Source organism: Rhinopithecus roxellana, chromosome 13 (genome assembly GCF_007565055.1).
Source record: "Rhinopithecus roxellana isolate Shanxi Qingling chromosome 13, ASM756505v1, whole genome shotgun sequence".
Taxonomy (NCBI): Eukaryota; Metazoa; Chordata; class Mammalia; order Primates; family Cercopithecidae; genus Rhinopithecus; species Rhinopithecus roxellana.
Window position 1 is genome coordinate 24,020,352 of NC_044561.1, and position 20,792 is coordinate 24,041,143.

A 20,792-nucleotide genomic window follows, 5' to 3' on the forward strand; every position below is an offset into this window, starting at 1 on the left:
AGCTAGTGTTTATGAAAGTTGCTCTCTGCATTCATGTCAGCAGTTTGCAGTTATAGGGCTTTGCAGTTATTGGAGAGCTCACAGACCTCCCTGACTATGCATGTCCCCCTCTTTCCCCAGATGTGAGCCTGGCGGTCTGCCAGCCAACCTGTCGCTGAAGCCCCAGAAGCGGGTCCTCAGGCCGGGCCTGCCCCGCCTCCGGCCCAGCATGCGCCTGTCGGTGCGGAGGGTGCTGCTGGCAGCTGGCTGTGCCCTGGTCCTGGTGCTGGCGGTTCAGCTGGGGCAGCAGGTGCTAGAGTGCCGGGCGGTGCTGGCGGGCCTGCGGAGCCCCCGGGGGGCCATGCGGCCGGAGCAGGAGGAGCTGGTGATGGTGGGCACCAACCACGTGGAATACCGCTACGGCAAGGCCATGCCGCTCATCTTCGTGGGCGGCGTGCCTCGCAGTGGCACCACGTTGATGCGCGCCATGCTGGACGCCCACCCCGAGGTGCGCTGCGGCGAGGAGACCCGCATCATCCCGCGCGTGCTGGCCATGCGCCAGGCCTGGTCCAAGTCTGGCCGTGAGAAGCTGCGGCTGGACGAGGCGGGGGTGACGGATGAGGTGCTGGACGCCGCCATGCAGGCGTTCATCCTGGAGGTGATTGCCAAGCACGGAGAGCCGGCCCGCGTGCTCTGCAACAAGGACCCATTTACGCTCAAGTCCTCGGTCTACTTGTCGCGCCTGTTCCCCAACTCCAAGTTCCTGCTGATGGTGCGGGACGGCCGAGCCTCCGTGCACTCCATGATCACACGCAAAGTCACCATCGCGGGCTTCGACCTCAGCAGCTACCGCGACTGCCTCACCAAGTGGAACAAGGCCATCGAGGTGATGTACGCCCAGTGCATGGAGGTGGGCAAGGACAAGTGCCTGCCTGTGTATTACGAGCAGCTGGTGCTGCACCCCAGGCGCTCACTGAAGCTCATTCTCGACTTCCTTGGCATCGCCTGGAGCGACGCTGTCCTCCACCATGAAGACCTCATTGGCAAGCCGGGTGGTGTCTCCCTGTCCAAGTGAGTGGAGCCCCTGATGCTTCCACTCAGACTCCGGCCCTGGAGTCAGAGGCACCAGGCGAGAAAATCAGCACTGCCTCTCCTGAGCTGTGTGGCCGTGGGCAAGTCACTATATCTCTCTGAGCCTCTGTTTCATTATCCCAAAAAATGACAATGACTCCTCTCCTTTCTGAGAGAATCTGCAAACTTCATGGGCTGTTTGTTTTTTGAGACAGTGTCTCAGTCTGTTGCCCAGCTGGAGTGCAGTGGTGCAATCACAGCTCACTACAGCCTCCACCTCCCTGTTCAAGTGATCCTCCCACCTCATCTTCCTGAGTAGCTGGGACTACAGGCAAGCGCCACCAAGCTGGGCTAATTTTTGTATTTTTGGTAGAGATGGGGTTTTGCCATGCTGCCCAGACTGGTCTCAAACTCCTGGCCTCAAGCAATCCTTCCACCTCAGCCTCCCAGAGTCCTGGGATTACAGGCATGAGCCACCATGCCCAGCCTAGAATCTGCAAACTTTGAATATGCTTTGTAGTAAGGCAAGAGTGGGTAAAGGTTAAGAGCTCAGATTCCAGAACAAGGATGTCTGGGTTCAAACCTCAGCTCTGCCACTTCCTCGCTGTGTGACCCTGGGCAAGCGACTCAACCCCTGTGCTTCCATTGCTTCGTCTGTAACATGGAAATATAATTTTCCCACTTTATAGATACCTGTGGGCATCAAATAGGTTAATACATGTTAGGTGCTATTATTACTGTTTTAGTGTTGATCCTGCTTTTATTGATGGACTACTCATCATCCTCACCATTGTCATTTAATGAGTGCCTACTGTATGGCAAGTATTGGGTTAAGCCCCACATCAACCTGACATCAACCTGAAGACATAGGAACACCTCTTAGCCCCATTTTATAGACCAAAAAACTGAATCTCACAGAGGAGAAGTTACTGGCCTCAGGCTACACAGCTAACAAAGCATGGTGCTGGGATTGGAACCCAGGTCTGTCTTTTGGGATTTTTCTTGTTTTTGTTTTTTTGAGACAGGGTTTCACTCTGCTGCCCAGGCTGGAGTGCAGTGGCACGATCCCAGCTCACTGCAGCCTCGGCCTTTTGGGCTCAAGCTATCTCCCGCTTCAGTCTTCTGAGTAGCTGGGACTACAGGCGAGCACCTCCACACCTAGCTCATTTTTTTTTTCTAGTAGAGATGAGATCTCAGTAAGTCTTCTAGGCTGGTCTCCAACTCCTGAGCTCAAGCCATCCTCCTGTCTTGACCTGCCAAAGTGCTGGGATTACAGGTGCCTGACCTATGGTGTTCTTAAACTCTCCATGTCCAGAACTCCTCCCATCCTCCCCTTCACTCGCCCTCATCCTTTCCTTTCCTTCCTCCCTCTGTCCCTTACTCCCTGTCTTCTTCCATTGGAAAAGCTGCTGCCCCTATCCTGAGACCCAGAGCACTTTGAACAGTGCTGGAGCAGAGTATGCAGTCTCCACGCTTTCCCATTCTGATCAGGCTCTGGATATCCTGAGAGCTCAGCGAAAGGGTGGTTCTTCCCCATGTCTGGTCCTGCTGGGCCCCTGCCAGGCCCAGAGCAGAGCTAGAGTCTCGCAGCTGCTCTGTCCTAGCAATGAAGTTCCTACATGCCAGGTACCCCAGCCAGTTGATGCTGGAGCTAGGATTTTATAAATTATTATGACAAAAATATTAGATTACCAAAGTAATAACATCTTTACTATAGAAAATTAGAAAAGATACACCAAAGAAGAAAGGAGAAACAAGCCATGATCTCACCACCCAGATCTTGATGTGTGGCCTACTGCACCATTTTCAGGGCCTATTGATGAAACTAGAGTCCAATGAAACATACTCCTTTGTAGCCTTTTTCCATGGTGGTATGGGAGCCCTTGCCAGTGGCAGCCAGCACTCTTCGGCAGCAGCATTTGTTGTTGTTGTTGTTATTGTTGTTGTTGTTGTTGTCACAGAGTCTCGCTCTGTCACCCAGGCTGGAATGTAGTGGCGTGATCTCAGCTCACTGCAACCTCCGCCTCCCGGGTTCAAGCAGTTCTCCCTGCCTTAGCCTCCAGAATAGCTGGGATTACAGGCACCCGCCACTACACCCTGCTAATTTTTATATTTTTAGTAGAGATGGGGTTTTGCCATGTTGACCAGGCTGGTCTTGAACTCCAGACCTCAGGTGATCTGCCTGCCTCGGCCTCCCCAAGTGCTGGGATTACAGGCGTGAGCCACCGCGCCTGGCCTGCAGCATCATTTTGAATAGCTGTGCAACAGGCTGCTACACGGATTGCCATATTCAACTTCATATTCCCTATTGTTGAACACTTCATTTATTTCCAGTTTTACTGATGTGTATCAAGCATTGCCCTCATTCATGTTCTGGGATGTGTCCACCTCATTTCTGTGCCATAAAGTGCTAGAGACACAAGGATTTTGGCAAAAGCCATGCACATACTCGAGATTTTTGACATATTGGGTAGAGTTAAGATTTAAATCCAGGTTTGCAGCCTCTGAATCTGTGTTCTACCCACCAGTCCACACCCTTTCACCTTCCCCCATTCTCTTCACCTCACGCCCGGTCTGGTCTTCCTTTTGCTGCCTCATTCTGTTCTTCTTTCCCAAGTCGCCTCTTAGTTGGGATGAAAGCATTTAGAACTAGGCACTTGATCCTGGGGGTTCCCCACCATTCATCCTGTCAGGCCCCTGAGTTATAATTGGTAAGATCCACATCATTCAGGTGGCTTGGGAAGAGTTTAGGAAGCAGGTTGAAGATGATGGTTATTCCATGGAAGCAGCAAAAAGTTGGAAACAACCAAAATGTCTGTCTTTAGGGGAATGGAAAAATAAGTGATGGAGGAAGGCTACATAGCTGGCAAAAAGAATGGGGTATTGAGTGGCGAAAAAAAACTATAGCATATTTGTTTTACAGCTGCAGACGTGTGTGTGTGTGTGTGTGTGTGTGAGAGAGAGAGAGAGAGAGAGAGCGAGCACGAGAGAGCGTGCTAACCCTTATTAAGAACTTACAATGTGTTGACTGGGCACAGTGGCTCATGTCTGGAATCCCAGCACTTTGGGAGGCCGAGGCAGGCAGATCACTTGAGGTCAGGAGTTCGAGACCAGCCTGGCCAACATGGTGAAACCCCGTCTATACTAAAAATACAAAAATTAGCTGGGCATGATGGTGCACACCTATAGTTCCAGCTACTTGGGAGACTGAGGCATGAGAATCTTTTGAACCCAGGGGGTGGAGGTTGCAGTGAGCCAAGATCGTGCCACTGCACTCCAGCCTGGGCAACAGAGTGAGACTCCGTCACAAAAAAGAAAAAAGAACTTAGAATGTGCCTATGCTTTTCTAAGCACTTTCTTTGTATTAACTCATTTACTCTTCAGAGCACCCCAATGAAGTAGGTACTATTATTACTGCCAATTACAGAAGAGGAAACCGAGGCTCAGAGAGGTGAAGTAACGTTCCCAAGGCCACACAGTTGGGGAACAGCCGGCATTTGAACCCAGGCAGTCTGGCTCCCTGGTCTGCTCTTACCCACCCTACAGGAAAAGGTTACCGAGAGTGGTGTGCTCCACAGTGCAAAGTCTGCTTACCTGTAGGAAGCTGATGGACTGGCGGTGATGAACACATTGGCTTTTAGCTTTATCATTAGTGTTTTATTACTTTTTTTAGGGACAAAAAAAAATTTTTTTTTTTGAGACAGGGTCTTGCTCTGTTGCCCAGTCTGGAGTGCAGTGGTACAATCACAGCTCAGGCTCACTGCTTCCTCAACCTCCCGGGCTCAAGCAATTCTCCCATCTCAGCCTCCTGAGCAGCTGGGACTACAGGCGCTTGTTACCATGCCCAGCTTATTTTTGTAATGGGGTTTCACCATGTTGCCCAAGTTGGTGTCAAACTCCTGAGCTCAAGCGATCCTTCTGCCTTGGCCTCCTGAAGTGCTGGGATTACAGGTGCGAGCCATTGTGCCTGACCTAAACTGTTGTTATTTTTTAAGCTGGAGAAGTCAAGAAAGCAGAATGTATGTACCAATGGTGTATGCTGCTAGTACTTCCTTCTGACTTCTCACTGCATGCTGTGTTCCCATTGTACAGAGGAGGTATGAGGAGGCAAAAATGACTCACCTGCTGTCTCACAGTTGATGGGGCAGAGCTAGGTGGAGGCCAAGTTTCTCCAGTCTTCCCTGCTGCCCCGGAGTGGCTGAGCAGGGAACCCGCTCAGGCATCATCTGGGTCTGCCCTGCCCTCTCCAGCCTCTCCTCTCTCCCCAGGATCGAGCGGTCCACGGACCAGGTCATCAAGCCTGTTAACCTGGAAGCGCTCTCCAAGTGGACTGGCCACATCCCTGGGGACGTGGTGCGGGACATGGCCCAGATCGCCCCCATGCTGGCCCAGCTCGGCTATGACCCTTATGCAAATCCCCCCAACTACGGCAACCCTGACCCCATCGTCGTCAATAACACACAGCGGGTGAGTGTGCACCTGTACTTGCGGAAGTGTGCTCTTGGGGTCTGGGGCTTTTGCAGACGTGGAAGCTCCAGCCACCTGAGGAAATGTTCAGTCTCTCAGTTCCTGGTCATCTGATTTGTTTCTATCTGATGGACACGGTGAACTGCATGATTGCTTAGATTTCCGTTTTGCTTGGGCTACAGGGAAGCTCAAAGTCAACTGGTAGCCTATCTCTCATACTCTAACAGCAGGCCAGCTTGTACACTCATTTCATCTTATTTCTCTAATTTTATTTATACTTTTACCCCTATTTCCCTGGCTATTTGTTTATCTGTTTGTAAAGCACCTCAAGTCTTTGTTGAGAGGGGGTATAAATAAATAAGATATTGGTCCCTTTCTTGCCTTATAAGGTTTAATGTTGATTTCTCAGACAAATGTGAGTTTGGGGCTATTTACATGATGTTTAAAATTATCCTTGGTTAAGGTGGTGAAGGGAAATGACTTTTTTTGTTTTGTATTGTTTTGTTTGAGACATGGTCTTGCTCTGTTGCCCAAGCTGGATGCATTGGTGCAGTTACAGCTACTGCAGCCCCATACGTCTGGGCTTAAGCCATCCTTTCACCCCAGGCTCCTGAGTAGCTAGGACTACAGGTGCACGCCACCATGCACAGCTAATTTTATTTTTTATAAAGGTGGGGTCTCACTGTGTTGCCCAGGCTGGTCTAGAACTCCTGGCCGTAAGGGATCCCCCTGCTTCACTCTCCCAAAGTGCTGAAATTACAGGTGTGAGCCTCCAGTGACTGACAAAATGCTTTTGAAGTGTTAAAGTAGGCTAACACCCACTGGGTAAAAGAACAGTTAGCAAGTTGATGGCCTTATTTATACATTGCCATTACAGCTTCCAGTTTACTTGAAGTGCTGTGTTCTAACTTCCTTATAGGCAAATGTTTGAAAATGGGACCGAGGCCTAAGGAAGAGCTTTCGTAGCCCTTACATCGTTAGACCCAGAGCCTTTAAGCTAAGCTCAGCATTTCTGAGCATGTGCTGATTTTAGGAAGTGAACAGTTCTTGTATTGAATCACAACGGAAAAAAGTTAATCGTCTCTTAGTTCTGTAACTCTTCAGTTGGCTCAACGAGAAAGTTTCTGTTTGGTGCCAGTAAGTCATTAGCGCCTGCCTCTCCAACACTTGCTGATCTCTCTTTAACAAAGAGAATTTACTAACACTGAGCTTTGGGGGCTGTGCCCTTGTAATTGAAGGGTAAGCTTTGTCTGTGGGTCTCGTGAGTTCCTCTTCCTCTTGACATTAGTTGATTCTGCAGACATCTATTTATGGAAATACTCAGAGATTCAATGTACATACCCAGCCAACACTGACAGGTGAATGGCTGCAACCCAGATGTGGTTTGTTTTTTTTATTATAAATATTATTATTAATTTTTATTTTGTTATTATTCCTTAATAATAGTAATCTTTAAAGCCTACTTATGTGTTTTACATACTTTTATCTACCTATGGGTTGTACATCTATTATCATAATGAAATATTAATTAACTGGATTAAAAAGAAGATGGTAGTGATCTCACAATCCAGCCCCAAGTACTTCTCAGAAGCAGAGGCGAGGACCGGCTGGGGACACTGCAGTAGTGGGCTGGGTGTTGCTTACTTCACTGTTCTCAGCCAAGGGCCCAGCAGTGGCTCCTCTGGGGTCTCCTTAAAAGGTGGCTGGCTGCCCCTGGCTTGCCCCAGGCTATGGGTCAGAAGTTCCTAGAGTAAGGCCTGACTTTATGTATTTTATAAAACATAAATAATTTTCATGAGCACTGGTGGTTAACATCAACTCTTTGGAGCTTTTTGTGTTTGTTTATTTAAAATGGAAGCTGTCTCTCATTTTCATCCAAAGAGGTTTCTTCCCTGGGGCAGTGAACATGTCTTGGCAAGTGCTAGATCCCTGGTTTAGTTTTGGCCATAGCTTGGCTGTTACTGCGAAGATAAGTCCTCTCACTAAGCCCTGTGAGTGTGCATGCATGCCTGTGTGCTTCTGTGTGTGCTGTGGACCCTGTGTGTTCCAATAATGGATCCTGGGACTCAGTAAACGCAGTGGCTAAAAGGACATCTATGCTGATGAAATCGTCTCTGCCTGCACTGCCCATATGGTAGCCACTAGCCATGTGTGGCCACTGATCCTGTAAAGGGAGGCTAGTCCAAAGTGAGAGGTACTGTTAGTGTAAAATACACACTAGATTTTGAAGGCTTAGAACAAAAAAACAAGTATGTAATGTTTCTCGTTAGTCACTTTTATGTAAATTACATATTGAGATGTTCATATATTAGATAGGCTGGACATGATGGCTCATGTCTATAATCCTAGCACTTTTGGAGGCCAAGGCAGGCAGATGGCTTGAGCCTAGGAGTTTGAGACCATCCTGGGTAACATGGTGAAACCTCATCTCTACTAAAAATACAGAAAATTAGCTGGACATGGTGGCACGTGCCTGTAGTCACAGCTACTCAGGAGGCTGAGGTGGGAGAATCACCTGACGCTGGGAAGTGGAGGCTGCAGTGAGCCATGATTGCACTACTGCACTCCAGCCTGGGCTATGGGAGTGAGACCCTGTCTCAAAAAAAAAAAAAAAAAAAAATAGCTATATCAGATTAAATAAAAGATATTATTAGAATTAATTTCCCTTGTTTCATTTTATTTTTAAACATGACTACTAGCTGAAAGGCCTGAAATGTTCTGGTTCTAACTTCAGGGCCTTTGCTCTGTTGCCTCTGCCTGGAGGGCTTTTTCTTCTGAGCTTAACCTACCTATTTTTCCTTGTCCTTTGGGTCTCAACTCAAAGGTTATCTATTTCAAGAGGCCCTTTTTATTTTTATTTATTCATTTTCTTAGAGACAGGGTCTCGCTCTGTCACTCAGGCTGGAGTGGAGTGTTGTGATCATGCTTCACCGCAGCCTCAACCTCCCGGGCTCAACCAATCCTGCAACCAAGGCTGCAGTAGCTCTAGAGTAGCTGGGACTATAAGTGCATGCCACCATGCCCAGCTAATTTTTAATTTTTGTAGAGATGGGGTTTCGCTGTGTTTCCCAGGCTGGTCTCAAACTCCTGGACTCAGGTGATCCTCCTGTCTTGGCCTCCAGAAGTGCTGGGATTACAGGCGTGAGTCGCTGCGCCTGACATGAGTCCCTTCTTGACCATCCACTCAAAAGAAGCCCCCTGATTACTCCTAATCACACCTCTTTACTGTACTTTCTTCACAACAGTTCCCATGGTTTGCTATGTCCTTGTTTATTTGTGTTTATTGTTTCTTGTGTGTTAATCTGGTGCCTCCTCTAGAATGGTAGCTCTAGGGAAACAGGAATTTCAATTATTGGTTAACATTCTGTCAGCCAGACACATTGCATAGAATAATGCCTGGAAGAAGAGGAGCTTAATCAATGTTTGATGGAATGAGGGATGGGTGGGTGGCGAGGTGGATAGGTGGATGACTAGATGTGTTAGGAATGACAAAACTTTATTTTTTGGTCATTTTCATAATAGTGATACTTCTTTTTCTCTTCCTTAGGTCTTGAAAGGGGACTATAAAACACCAGCCAATCTGAAAGGATATTTTCAGGTTAGAAACCCCAAGGGGAATTCCGAATTCTGTCTTTCTCAGCTATACCTCCAGCTGGCTGTATGCCCTTGGATATGTCACTTCTCTACTCTGGTTGATGGTTTTCCCATTATAAAAAGGGGTATGCGGGCTGGCTGCCTGTAATCTCACCACTTTGGGAGGCTGAGGCAGGTAGATCACGAGGTCAGGAGTTCAAGACCAGCCTGATCAACATGGTGAAACCCCATCTCTACTAAAAATACAAAAATTATCAGGGCGTGGTGGCGCACACCTGTAATCTCAGCTACTCGGGAGGCTGAGGCAAGAGAATCGCTTGAAGCCAGGAGGCAGAGGTTGCAGTGAGCTGAGATCACACCACTGCACTCTCCAGCCTGGGCAACACAGCGAGACTCCATCTCAAAAAAAAAAAAAAAAAAAGGTGGGGGCTGTGGTGATGCGGGCTGGACCAGAGGGTCTCTAAGCACTGATCCGGCTGGGGCCACATCTCAGTGGCCCTTCTGCCAGGGAGCAGCCTTTCACTACGTCTTCTGGCTTGAATGCAGTTGGAGGGACTTTGTGGGGACTTTTTTCCTGGGCTTTCTTTCTTTTCTTTCCTTTTTTTTTTTTTTGAGACTGGAATGCAGTGGTGTGATCATGGCACGCTGCAGCCTCCTTCTCGTGGGTTCAAGCAATCCTCCCACCTCAGCCTCCCAGGTAGCTGGGACTACAGACACACACCACCATGCCTGGTTAATTTTTGTATTTTTTTTGTAGAGACGGGGTTTTGGCATGTTGCCCAAGCTTGAGTTGTATTATTCATAATAAACAGGTAGCAGTTAGTAAAGTGTGCTCCTGTGTCCTGTGAGCTGTTCTAGTGAATTATCAAACCAGAGTGGGGGTTGTGGGAACCTCCAGATCTGTAGTTGGCTGGGAAGAAGTGTGGATAGCCTGAGCACCCCATTGCAGCTGGCATCTAAAGTAGGGCAGTTGGGGAACTGAGCCCTTAATCTATGGCAGCTGATGCTAACTAAGTCTGGGAGTCAGTGTCAGAACTGAACTGAATTGTTGAACGCCCAGTTGGTATCCAGATAATCAGAATTGGTCACTGATATTGGAAAACACCCATAAGCCAATATCTGAAAGATTAAAACTAGGTCTCTCACACAAAGCTCTGGATAGAAAAGGCTTCCCAGCAGAGGGAACCGTGAACACCTGAAAGTGGGGAGGGGTGGCCGAAACCTCTGGAATGCGTATGCACTTTTGCATTCATTGCAATTATATTTTTGTTTGTTTCTATCCCAATGTGATTTACAGGAATGTTCATTACAGTTTTAATGTTCAAGCTGCCTTGTTTTGCTTTCTTAATATTTTCCTATCTTTTGAGTTTCACCGGCACCATTTTGGACGGCTACGTAGCGTTCTGTGGAATGCACGTGCTACCATTTACTAAACAGCTTCTTCAAGACCATTTCCAGTTTTTACGACATCCAGAATGACATTATGTGCACAGTGAAGGACAGTAGGGAGATGAGGGTTGGAAATAGAGGCTTGACACAACTTACCTGCAAGGCAGCCCTCCTGAGCGTGGGGGTATGCCATTCCTTCATATTTTGTTCCTAAAAGCAACAAAAACTATTCCCAGGTCAGCTAGACATCTTGCGTATGTCATACACTGCAGGGAAGTATAAACTGCCCTAACCCTTTTTGTTGTTTTTTGTTTTTTGTTTTTGAGATGGAGTTTTCCTCTTGTTGCCCAGGCTGGAGTGCAGTGGTGCAATCTTGGCTCACTGCAGCCTCTGCCTCCCAGGTTCAAGCAATTCTTCTGCCTCAGCCTCTCAAGTAGCTGGGATTACGAGCACCGGCCACCATGCCCAGCTAATTTTTGTATTTTTAGTAGAGAAGGGGTTTCTCCATGTTGGCCAGTCTGGTCTCGAACTCCTGACCTCAAGTGATCCACCCACCTCGGCCTCCCAAAGCTCTGGGATTACAGGTGTGAGCCACGGCACCCGGCCAAGATACCCTTTTTCCCTCAGAGATTCCAAGGGTTTGGGGAGCTGTGTGCCAGGAACTGGGGACAGTGACCAAATACTTATTATTATACCACAGCTGAAATGCCATCTTGTAGAGTCCTTTCCTGGCCACCGTTTTTGAAGTAGCACAGATACTGATCACTCATAGCAGCCTGTCACATTGCGCAGGTTTGACATTATCTTGCATCTGTGCATGTTCAATACGCTTTTTCTCCAACTTGAGCGTAAGTTCCGTCATCCTAGTTTTGCGTCTGTCACACTCACCATGCTATCCCAGCACATGGCACATAGTAGATGTACAGTAAATACTCCATGAGTAAGCATGTGCATGACTCAGTGATGCTGAGGGGTGACCCTCAAGACAGTGAGGCATCCCCCACCTGGCCATGACCCCTTCCTCTCTGTATTGTCTTTCTCTAGGTGAACCAGAACAGCACCTCCTCCCACTTAGGAAGCTCGTGATTTCCAGGTAAGCCTGTGGACTTCACTGGGGGTTCCCGCTGCTTCTGGGTGGCCTCAGAGCCACTTTTCTGAAAAGCCACTTTTCTGTCCTTCCAGAGCCTCCCTGGGGGAGTCATGTCCACTAGGGTGGGCTGACCCAGCCCCATCAGAGGTTTCCATGGTGACAGACTGGGGGTGCTATTTATAGAATCAAGGCTTAGTCTTCTAGCTCTGGATCAAGGACAGGGAGAGGGATTAACGCTGAACCAACCGGAAAAAGGTTTATCTGACACTGGGGATGGGGCAGGAAGGACCACTATGTTGGGGGACGGGGAGATTCCAGTTTTGCGCAGAATGCTGTCTGCCAGTCTGGCTTCTACAAACAGCATCAGCATTGGGCCACAGCAATTATTGTTCTAATAACAGTCACAAGCAGTTATGTTCTAAGAATAACCCCCATGGCCATTGGGCCAGGTACTGGTCCTGTGTTATTCATTTAACCCTCAGCATCCTTGGGAGGCAGATGACATGATCATTCCATTTTACAGAAGAGAAAACCAAAGCACAGAGAAGGGCTTTGACTTGCCCAAGGCTACACAGCCCTCAAGGGACAGACTTCCTCCCAGGTTTGCTTTTAGTGAATTATTTTAAGTGCACATTTATCCATCCATATTCTACTAAGGGGTGGGGAAAGGGATTTTTTGAACTTGGCAATTCAAAGATTTAAGAACTCCAGGTTTAACTTCCTTCAGCCCCTGGTTTCTTCATCTGGAGAATGGGGATTCATCATTGCCCGCCTCTGAGGTTGGCCATAAGATGGCGTGAGCTGGCCCAGGTGGGAATGCTTGGAAACTGAAGTGCTGGCCCCTCGCTGTGGACTTAGGCACTGGAGTTAAGGCTGCATGAGTGAGCTCGCTTCCTTCTGTCCCCCAGCCTCTATGATCAGGTTCAAGAAAACCTGAAGAGAAGTTATTTTACATTGAAACACAGCTTCCAGCTTGGACTCTTATTTTTAGTCTCTTCATCTATTTTTAAACAATTGGCATATGTTTTAGTTTTTTCTTTCAATTTACTTTGCTCCAATCTGCAAGGACTCTGTCATTATCAGGGTTCCCATCTTGAGTTGCACTAAGATCCCAGAGTTTTTGTTTTTTGGGTGTTTTTTTGTTGAGACAGTCTCACCCTGTTGCCCAGGCTGGAGTGCAGTGGCACGATCTCGGCTCACTGCAATCTCCACCTTCTGGGGTTCAAGTGAGTCTCATGCGTCAGCCTTCCAAGTAGCTGGGATTACAAGTGTGCACCACCACACCCAGCTAATTTTTGTATTTTTAGTAGAGATGGGGTTTCACCATGTTGGCCAGGCTGGTCTCGAACTCCTGGTCTCAAATGATCTGCCCGCTTCAGCCTCCCAAAGTGCTGGGATTACAGGCATGAGCCACCGCTCCCACCCAGTATCCCATAGTTCTATTCCAAAAAAGAACCCTGTCATGAAAAACAGCTTTCCTCCCTGTTCCTCACTAACTCTGTTCCCCTCGCTCCCTTTCTGCAGATCATTAGTAGACTCCTGGACCTTCTCATTGACAAAGGCAGATTTGTTACTTGTTTTACTGTTTAAATGAGATACCATATACACGGCGCTGTAGCTGATCCTGGATACAGAGTTGGTCTTGAACAAACATGAATCCTGCCCTTGCCTCCAAGAATTCATCAGTATTTATCACATAATCACTGTCATTTGCTCTGTATCCATAAGAAAAGTGTATATTTGAGGTCAAGTGGATGCAAGATGAGATGTGGGGAAGAGCCTAGGAAACGTTTTTAAATTTAAACTCTCTGGCCATCTGGGATGCATTCGTAAAACCTTACATGCTTATGCGAATGGATGAAGACAGTATGTTCTGCAATCACATGTATAAATATAAATGATCTATTTCAGAATTGTTACTCTGAGTCTAACACAGTCTTCCCCCCTTTCAGATCTCTGCAAATGAACTTCATTGCCAAGAAGAGAAGAAACTGCATTTAAGTGGAAATCGGACCTCTAATCCAAGCATATTGCTTGCTATTAATCGCCAAAACAGGACTGCTGATGAGGAATGTATTTGCATATGTTTGCAAAAGCTGAATCATTGAAAATGTACCTTGAAACTCTCTATCTTTGGACACGCCAGGGTAGAGAACGAAGGGTATGGAAGTAGTCCAGCTTTTGAAACTTAGGTATTTTATATTTTTCCCCTCAAGAACTTTTTTTAAGAGACAGATTTGCCATCCTCCTTAATTTGCAGGACTGCCTTGGTGGCTTTGTTTGCTGGGACAAGGCCCACAAACTGTGCCTCTCCTATTGACCCTTACTTTGAATTCAAAGAATCTATTTAAGAATTTAATATATGAGGCTTTCTTTGATTCCTCCTCAGTTCTACCTAGTTTCACAGAGAAAAAAAAATACTCTTTGAATAAAGTGAACAGGGGCTCATTTGTTTATGCCTTACTTTACTGAATGGATAGGTTTTTTTTTTTTTTTTCTTTCCATACTGGATTTTGTCAGGGAGATTTGTGATGAGCAAAAAGCTGGAGAATATAGATGCATGTAAGGCACAGCCGAATTCTTGTGTTGGGATCCCCAAGGCCACCCCCAGAATTGATGATTGGGTAGAACTCAGAATTCAGAAGAGCTGTTATCCTCATGGTTGTGGTTTATTACTGCAAAAGGATGCACATTAGAATCAGCAAAACAGGCTGGGCACAGTGGCTCATGCCTGCAATCACAGCACTTTGGGAGGCAGAGGCAGGAGGATTGCCTGAGGTCAGGAGTTCGAGACCAGCCTGGCCAACATGGTGAAACTCCGTCTCTACTAAAAATACAAAAATTAGGTGGGCGTGGTGGCGTGCACCTGTAATCCCAGCCACTCAGGAGGTTGAGGCAGGAGAATCGCCTGAACCTGGGAGGTGGAGGTTGCAGTGAGCTGAGATCGTGCCATTTTACTCCAGCCTGGGTGACAGAGCAAGATGCCATCTCAAAATAAAATCAGCAAGAGAAAAAGGTGCACAGGGCAGAGTCCAGGAGAGACCAGCCTCAGGCTTCCAGTTGTCCTCTCCCAGTAGAGTCTTACAGACACACTTAATTTTCCCAGCAATGATATGTGACAACACATACTAAATATTACCAGCCAGAAAGCTCACCCTAGCCTTGGGGTCTAGGTTTTTATTGCATGTCAGTCACATGGGGCAATCACATGACTTACTTTAGTTACGTAATCACCAGCCGCTCCAAAGGTCAAAATGATACAGCATGGCCCAAGGTCCCCACCGTAAACCACATTATGAGCACAAACTATCTGGCCTGGTATGACCCAAGGCCTGAGGTATATAAAGACATCCCTATTTGGGAGGATATTCTAAGGACTTAGAGGTTATCTCTCAGGAGCCCATTAAGGCCAGTTTTTTCTTTGAGATATGCTGGGTTTGGATACTTCAAGCCTGCTGAGTTAACCCTTTATAGCAGTCACCAAATGCTGAGGGACCAACTAGGCCTCCAATAAGTTTGTATCTTTAAGGGTTAAGGTGTTTTACCATAACTCCTTGCCTTATATCTCATGATAATATGAGGCTTTTGGAAGGCAGTGACTTATTGTGGCTTGGAGCATGGGTTTTTGGAGTCAGTCTGACCTCCTGGCTCTATGGCTTGAGACTTTGTCTCTTCATCTGTAAAATGGGGAAGTTAAAAATTCGTGGTGTATGTGTGTGTCTGTGTGTGTTCAGACAGAATCTCACTCTGTCAGGCTAGAGTACAGTGGCATGATCATAGCTCACTGCAGCCTCGGTCTCCTAGGGTCAAGTGATCCTCCCACCTTAGCCTCCTGAGTAGCTGGGACTACAGGCATGTGCCACCACACCTGGCTACTTTTTATTTTTATTTTTACTTTATCTTTTTTTTTTGTAGAGACGAGGTCTTTCTATGCTGTCCAGGCTGAACTTCATGGTTTTATTGGGGATGGCTAATGGATGACGTTGGTGGTGGCCCTTGGTACCAAATAAGCCCTCAGTGTGAAGCAGCTCTTATCTCTCCTTGTCTTGAGACTGCTCTGGAACGGTAATTAGGCTTTTTTGAAAGTGTGACCCTTTTTGTTCATTTCTTCAGCAGTTACTTCTTATTTTTTAAATTTTGACACACAGGCTCTGATAAATGATCATTCACCAATCACTGATTACTCTCCTTGCTCTGTTAAGTGTGACACTGTCCCTTTGAGAATCTGGTGACAGCTGTGCATCCCCTCCCACACATACACCAAAAAAAAAAATTTATGTCTGGTTCCAGGAATTACCTTTTATGAGAAGTCCATCCATGAGGACCCTGGATATTCAGAGAGCTTCCTGGGAAAACACTGAAAGAAAATAAAGAGGCTGGGCCCGGTGGCTCATGCTTGTAATCCCAGCACTTTGGGAGGCCAAGGTGGGCAGATAACCTGAGATCAGGAGTTCGAGACCAGCCTGGCCAATTTGGCAAAACCCCATCTACTAAAAATACAAAAATTAGCTGGACGTGGTGGTGCATGCCTGTAGTTGCAGCTACTTGGGAGGCTGAGGCAGGAGAATTGCTTGAACCCAGGAGGCAGAGGTTGCAGTGAGCCAAGATCATGCTATTGCACTCCAGCCTGGGCAACAGAGCGAGACTCCATCTCAAAAATAAATAAAATAAAATAAATAAAATTTCTGTTTCTAGCCCCCAAGTGGTAGCACTGGGTCTTGTTCCCTGAAAAATACTAGGCTCAGAATCCACTCTCATTTCATCTCCTCTGATTTGATCTGGAAAGATTTTGTCGAGAGTACTACATGAATATATTGTAAAACATGGGACAATCAGAATTCATAGTAAGAAGGCAAGGGGCTCTATTTGTACCTCCTCTCAGTATCTCCTTTCTTCCCTAAAGGGAAGATTTTCTGTTTGTACATAGTCTTCCAGACTTTAAATTTTTGAACATATAAATATTATCATCTTAAAGATGTATGAAAAAAAACATTTTGAATAGGTTATTCCAAAATGTAATTTAACCAATTGTTCTGGAGGATTGTTTGTTTGTTTGTTTGTTTTGGAGACAGAGTCCCGCTTTGTTGCTCAGGCTGCAGTGCAGTGGCACAAACACAGCTCACTGCAACCTCTCACTCCTGGGCTCAAACAGTCCTTTCACTTCAGCCTCCTGAGTGGCTGGACCATGACTAACTTTCTATTTTTTGTAAAGAGGGGAATTACTGTGTTGCCCAGGCTGGTCTCAAACTCCTGGGCTCAAGCAATCCTGCCTCAACCTCTCAAAGTGTTGGGATTACAGGCGTGAGCCACCGCACCTGGCTCCTGGAGCGTTTCTGATGTGAACATGTGCTGATCTAACACCACGCCTTTTACCAGCTGCCTGTTCTAGAGCAAATCATCTTTTTTTTTTTTTTTTTTTTTTTTAGACGGAGTCTCGCTCTGTCCCCCAGGCCGGAGTGCAGTGGCGCGATCTCGGCTCACTGCAAGCTCCTCCCAGGTTCACGCCATTCTCCTACCTCATCCTCCTGAGTAGCTGGGACCACAGGCGTCCACCACCACGCCCGGCTAATTTTTTGTATTTTTAATAGAGACAGGGTTTCACCGTGTCAGCCAGGATGGTCTCGATCTGCTGACCTCATGATCTGCCCGCCTCGGCCTCCCAAAGTGCTGGGATTACAGATGTGAGCCACTGCGCCCGGCTGAGCAAACCATCTTTTTTGAGCATTCCACTTTGGCTAGGCCCTTAGGCTGTTAGCAGTTTTCATCACTACTGGCAAAGCTGCAGTGGACGTTCTCCTGCACATATAACCTCTTGGTGCCACTGTATGAGTGAGTCTCTGCAAAATGAGAAGTAGAATTGCTAGGGTGAAAGGCATACATATTAACTTTTTTGATTAATTCCACCCATGTACCCTGATTTGGGCAGAATTTTAATCTCACTGTGAAATCAGGGCTTTGTTCTAGAGCCTTTCTTGGGGGTTCCGTGGAGCAGTGGGTCAGCCGTCACTTGTGCCCTGGCGTATCCTCTGTCCAGCTTGGGCAGCATGCATCATCCATTCTGATTCCTTAATTTGCCACATGTGAAAGCATGGTAATCTATACATTACTTGGGTGCTATTACTATATATAACTAGCTTTGGAGTCAGAACTAGCATCTCATCCTGGCTCTACCACTTTCCAACTGTGTGACTGTGGCCAAGTGACTCCACTTCTCTGAGCCTCAGTTTTCCTCTTCTGTAAAATGGGGGTAAACAGATAAGAACTGTAGGAGGATCTCAGGGAATGGTTAAGAGAAATCCATGAGATAAGCAAACACATTATCTAGTTTAGTAAAGCTAAGCAGTGAAGACTTACAGCCCCATGGTGAAGGCTTATTAAATGGTAGCTATAATGATTACTATTACTATTGTGAAATAAGAGATAGGTTGTGATGAACCAACCGTATCTTCTCATCGGGATGTGTGTTTGTCCAACTGAGAGCCAGCCATTTGTAGTCAAGACCTGGGGTTGGAGAATGGTCTTCTGCACATGTGCCAGATGGACTGAATATAGATCTTCACCCTCGTTAGCAGCCGCCAACCTGGTTGAACCATCCAGGGCCTCAAAAGCATGTGGCAATTTTTCATCGAGGACAAAAAGAAACACTTAACCTATGTCTACCCAAAGAATAAATCCGCTATCTCTCCAGGGTAAGGGATGGACAGCTGATGGAATTACAGACCCAGGAAGCTCACGGTCACCAGTCATTGGGTAGCAGAGGACATCCAGTCTCATCCATTGTTCCACTCATCTCTTGCGGCACAACCAAGCAGCCCCAAGCTGAGTGACTTAAAGCAACTTGTTTGTTTGTTTTGAGACAGAGTTTCACTCTTGTCACCCAGGCTGGAGTGCAATGGTGTGATCTTGGTTCACTGCAACCTACACCTCCTGGATTCAAGCAATTCTCCTGCCTCAGCCTCCGGAGTAGCTGGGACTACAGGCGCCTGCCACCACACTTGGCTAATTTTCGTATTTTTAAAGATGGGGTTTCACCATGTTGTCTAGGCTGGTCTCGAACTCCTGACCTCAGATGATTCACCTGCCTCGGCATCCCAAAGTGCTGGGATTACAGGCATGAGCCACCACACCTGGCCACGACTTGTTAAATCTCTCAGTTCTAGCCAGGTGCGGTGGCTCATACCTGTAATCCCAGTATGTTGGGAGGCCAAGGCAGGAGGATCACTTGGGCATAGAAATTCCAGACCAGCCTGCACAACATGGTGAAACCCTGGTTTCTAGAAAAAAATAAATAAAAATAGCTGGGCATGGTGGCATGTGCCTGTAGTCCCAGCTACTGGGGAGGCTGAGGTAGGATCACTTGAGCCTGGGAAGTGGAGGTTGCAGTGAACTGTGATTGCACCACTGCACTCCAGCCTGGGGGACAGAGTGAAACCCTGTCTCAAAAAAAAAAAAAAAAAAAAAAAAACCTCTCAGTTTCGGGAATTAACTAGAGTGAGCTGGTGGTTCTCTAGTCAGATGGCAGCTGAAGGTTTCTTTCATTTATCTGGTACCTGGGCTGGGATGGTTGGAGCGTCTAGAGATTTAATGGGATATCTGTTATCCATGTAGTCTCTTCATGGCTAGACGGGGCTTCTTCAGGACATGGCCATCTCAGGGTGGTTAAACTTCATACATGGTGTTGGCTTCCTCCTGAACAAATGTCTCAAGAGTCCAGGAGTTCAAGACCAGCCTCGGCAAAAGAATGAGACCTTGTCTCTACAAAAAGTTTTAAAAATTAGCTCGAGCTGGGGATGATGGCTGATGCCTGTAATCCCAACACTTTGGGAGGCTGAGGTGGGCGGATCACTTGAGGTCAGGAGTTCGAGATCAGCCTGGCCAACATGGTAAAAATCCATCTCTACTAAAAATACAAAAAAAAAAAAAAAAAAAAAAAAAAAACAACTAGCTGGGCGCAGGGTGCGATGGATTACACCTGTAATCCCAGCACTTTGGGAGACCAAGGCAGGTGGATCATTTTGAGGTCAGGAGTTCAGGACCAGCCTGGCCAACATGGTGAAATCTCCTCTCTACTAAAAATACAAAAAAATTAGTCAGGTGGTAGTGGCGCATGCCAGTCATCCCAGCTACTCAGGAGGCTGAGGCAGGAGAATCGCCTGAGCCTGGGAGGCAGAGGTTGTAGTGGTTAGCCAAGATTGAGGCATTGAACTCCAATCTGGGTGACAGAGTGAGACCCTGTCTCAAAACAAAACAAAAAATTAGCCAGGTGTGGTGTCTCACGCTTGTAATCCCAGCTATTCGGGAGGCTGAGGCAGGAGAATCACTTGAGCCTGGAAGGCAGAGGTTGCAGTGAGCCGAGATTGTGCCACTGCACTCCAGCCTGAGTGACAGAGTGACACTCCATCTCAAAAAAATATATATTAGCTGGGCATGGTGGCAAGCACCTGTAGTCCCAGCTAATTGGGTGGCTGAGGTGGGAGGACCACTTAAGCCCAGCAGGACAAGGCTGCAGTGAGCCTTGATTGTGCCACTGCCTGCACTCCAGCCTCAGCTGACAGAGCGAGACCCTGTCTCAAAAAACAAAAAACAAACCACCACCACAACAGAAAACCCATCAACAATTGGCCACAGTTATCCTTAAAAAACAACTGATCAGCCTCAATCATGGGTCAGCAAATGGCTTTCAGATCTCTGGGATACACTGATGTCAGCAGAATGTTCCCTTTCTTCATTTTGGGGTAGAAAATGAAAACATTTCTTTCATCTGCTATTTAAATTAAGAGGCTGGGTCACCCAAAAACTCAGCCTTCTTTGAGGGTTTCCCCAGCCTCTTCCTTGGGACCAGGGACAACTGCCCTACCAATGGAAGTGTTCCAGGCCTCTCCAGATCCCACATCTGGGCCCAGAACCAGGAGGACACCTCTTACCCCTATCCTCAAAATTGGCCTCATTCTGTGTTCTAAACCAACACTGCTCAGGATAATTAACAATAAGAATTGCATTCCTGCTGGACGTGGTGGCTCACACCTGTAATGCCAGCACTTTGGGAGACCTAGGTGGGCGGATCACTAGAGGTCGCGAGTTTGAGACCAGCCTGACTAACATGGAGAAACCCTGTGTCTATTAAAAACACAAAATTAACTGGCCATGGTGGCGCATACCTGTAATCCCAGCTACTCAGGAGGCTGAAGCAGGAGAATCACTT

At 47.1% G+C, this 20,792-nt stretch overlaps 1 protein-coding gene across 5 annotated transcripts in view; it reads left to right on the forward strand.

Annotated features, from left to right (window-relative positions):
• Window positions 1–14,063, forward strand: part of TPST2 (tyrosylprotein sulfotransferase 2) — a 64,315-nt gene extending 50,252 nt beyond the window's left edge. For 3 of the 5 annotated variants that reach the window (XM_030914931.1, XM_030914933.1, XM_030914932.1), the window contains 2 exons: window positions 121–1,050; window positions 5,319–5,875. In XM_030914931.1, the coding sequence (XP_030770791.1) occupies window positions 209–1,050; window positions 5,319–5,631 (1,155 nt within the window). In that variant the 5' untranslated portion in view covers window positions 121–208 and the 3' untranslated portion in view covers window positions 5,632–5,875. Of the gene's footprint in view, window positions 1–120; window positions 1,051–5,318; window positions 5,876–9,064; window positions 9,116–11,544; window positions 11,594–13,542 lie in introns of those variants that run through there. The other 2 variants (XM_010375581.1, XM_010375580.2) reach the window with 1 other exon arrangement.
• Window positions 14,064–20,792: the final 6,729 nt, after the last annotated feature.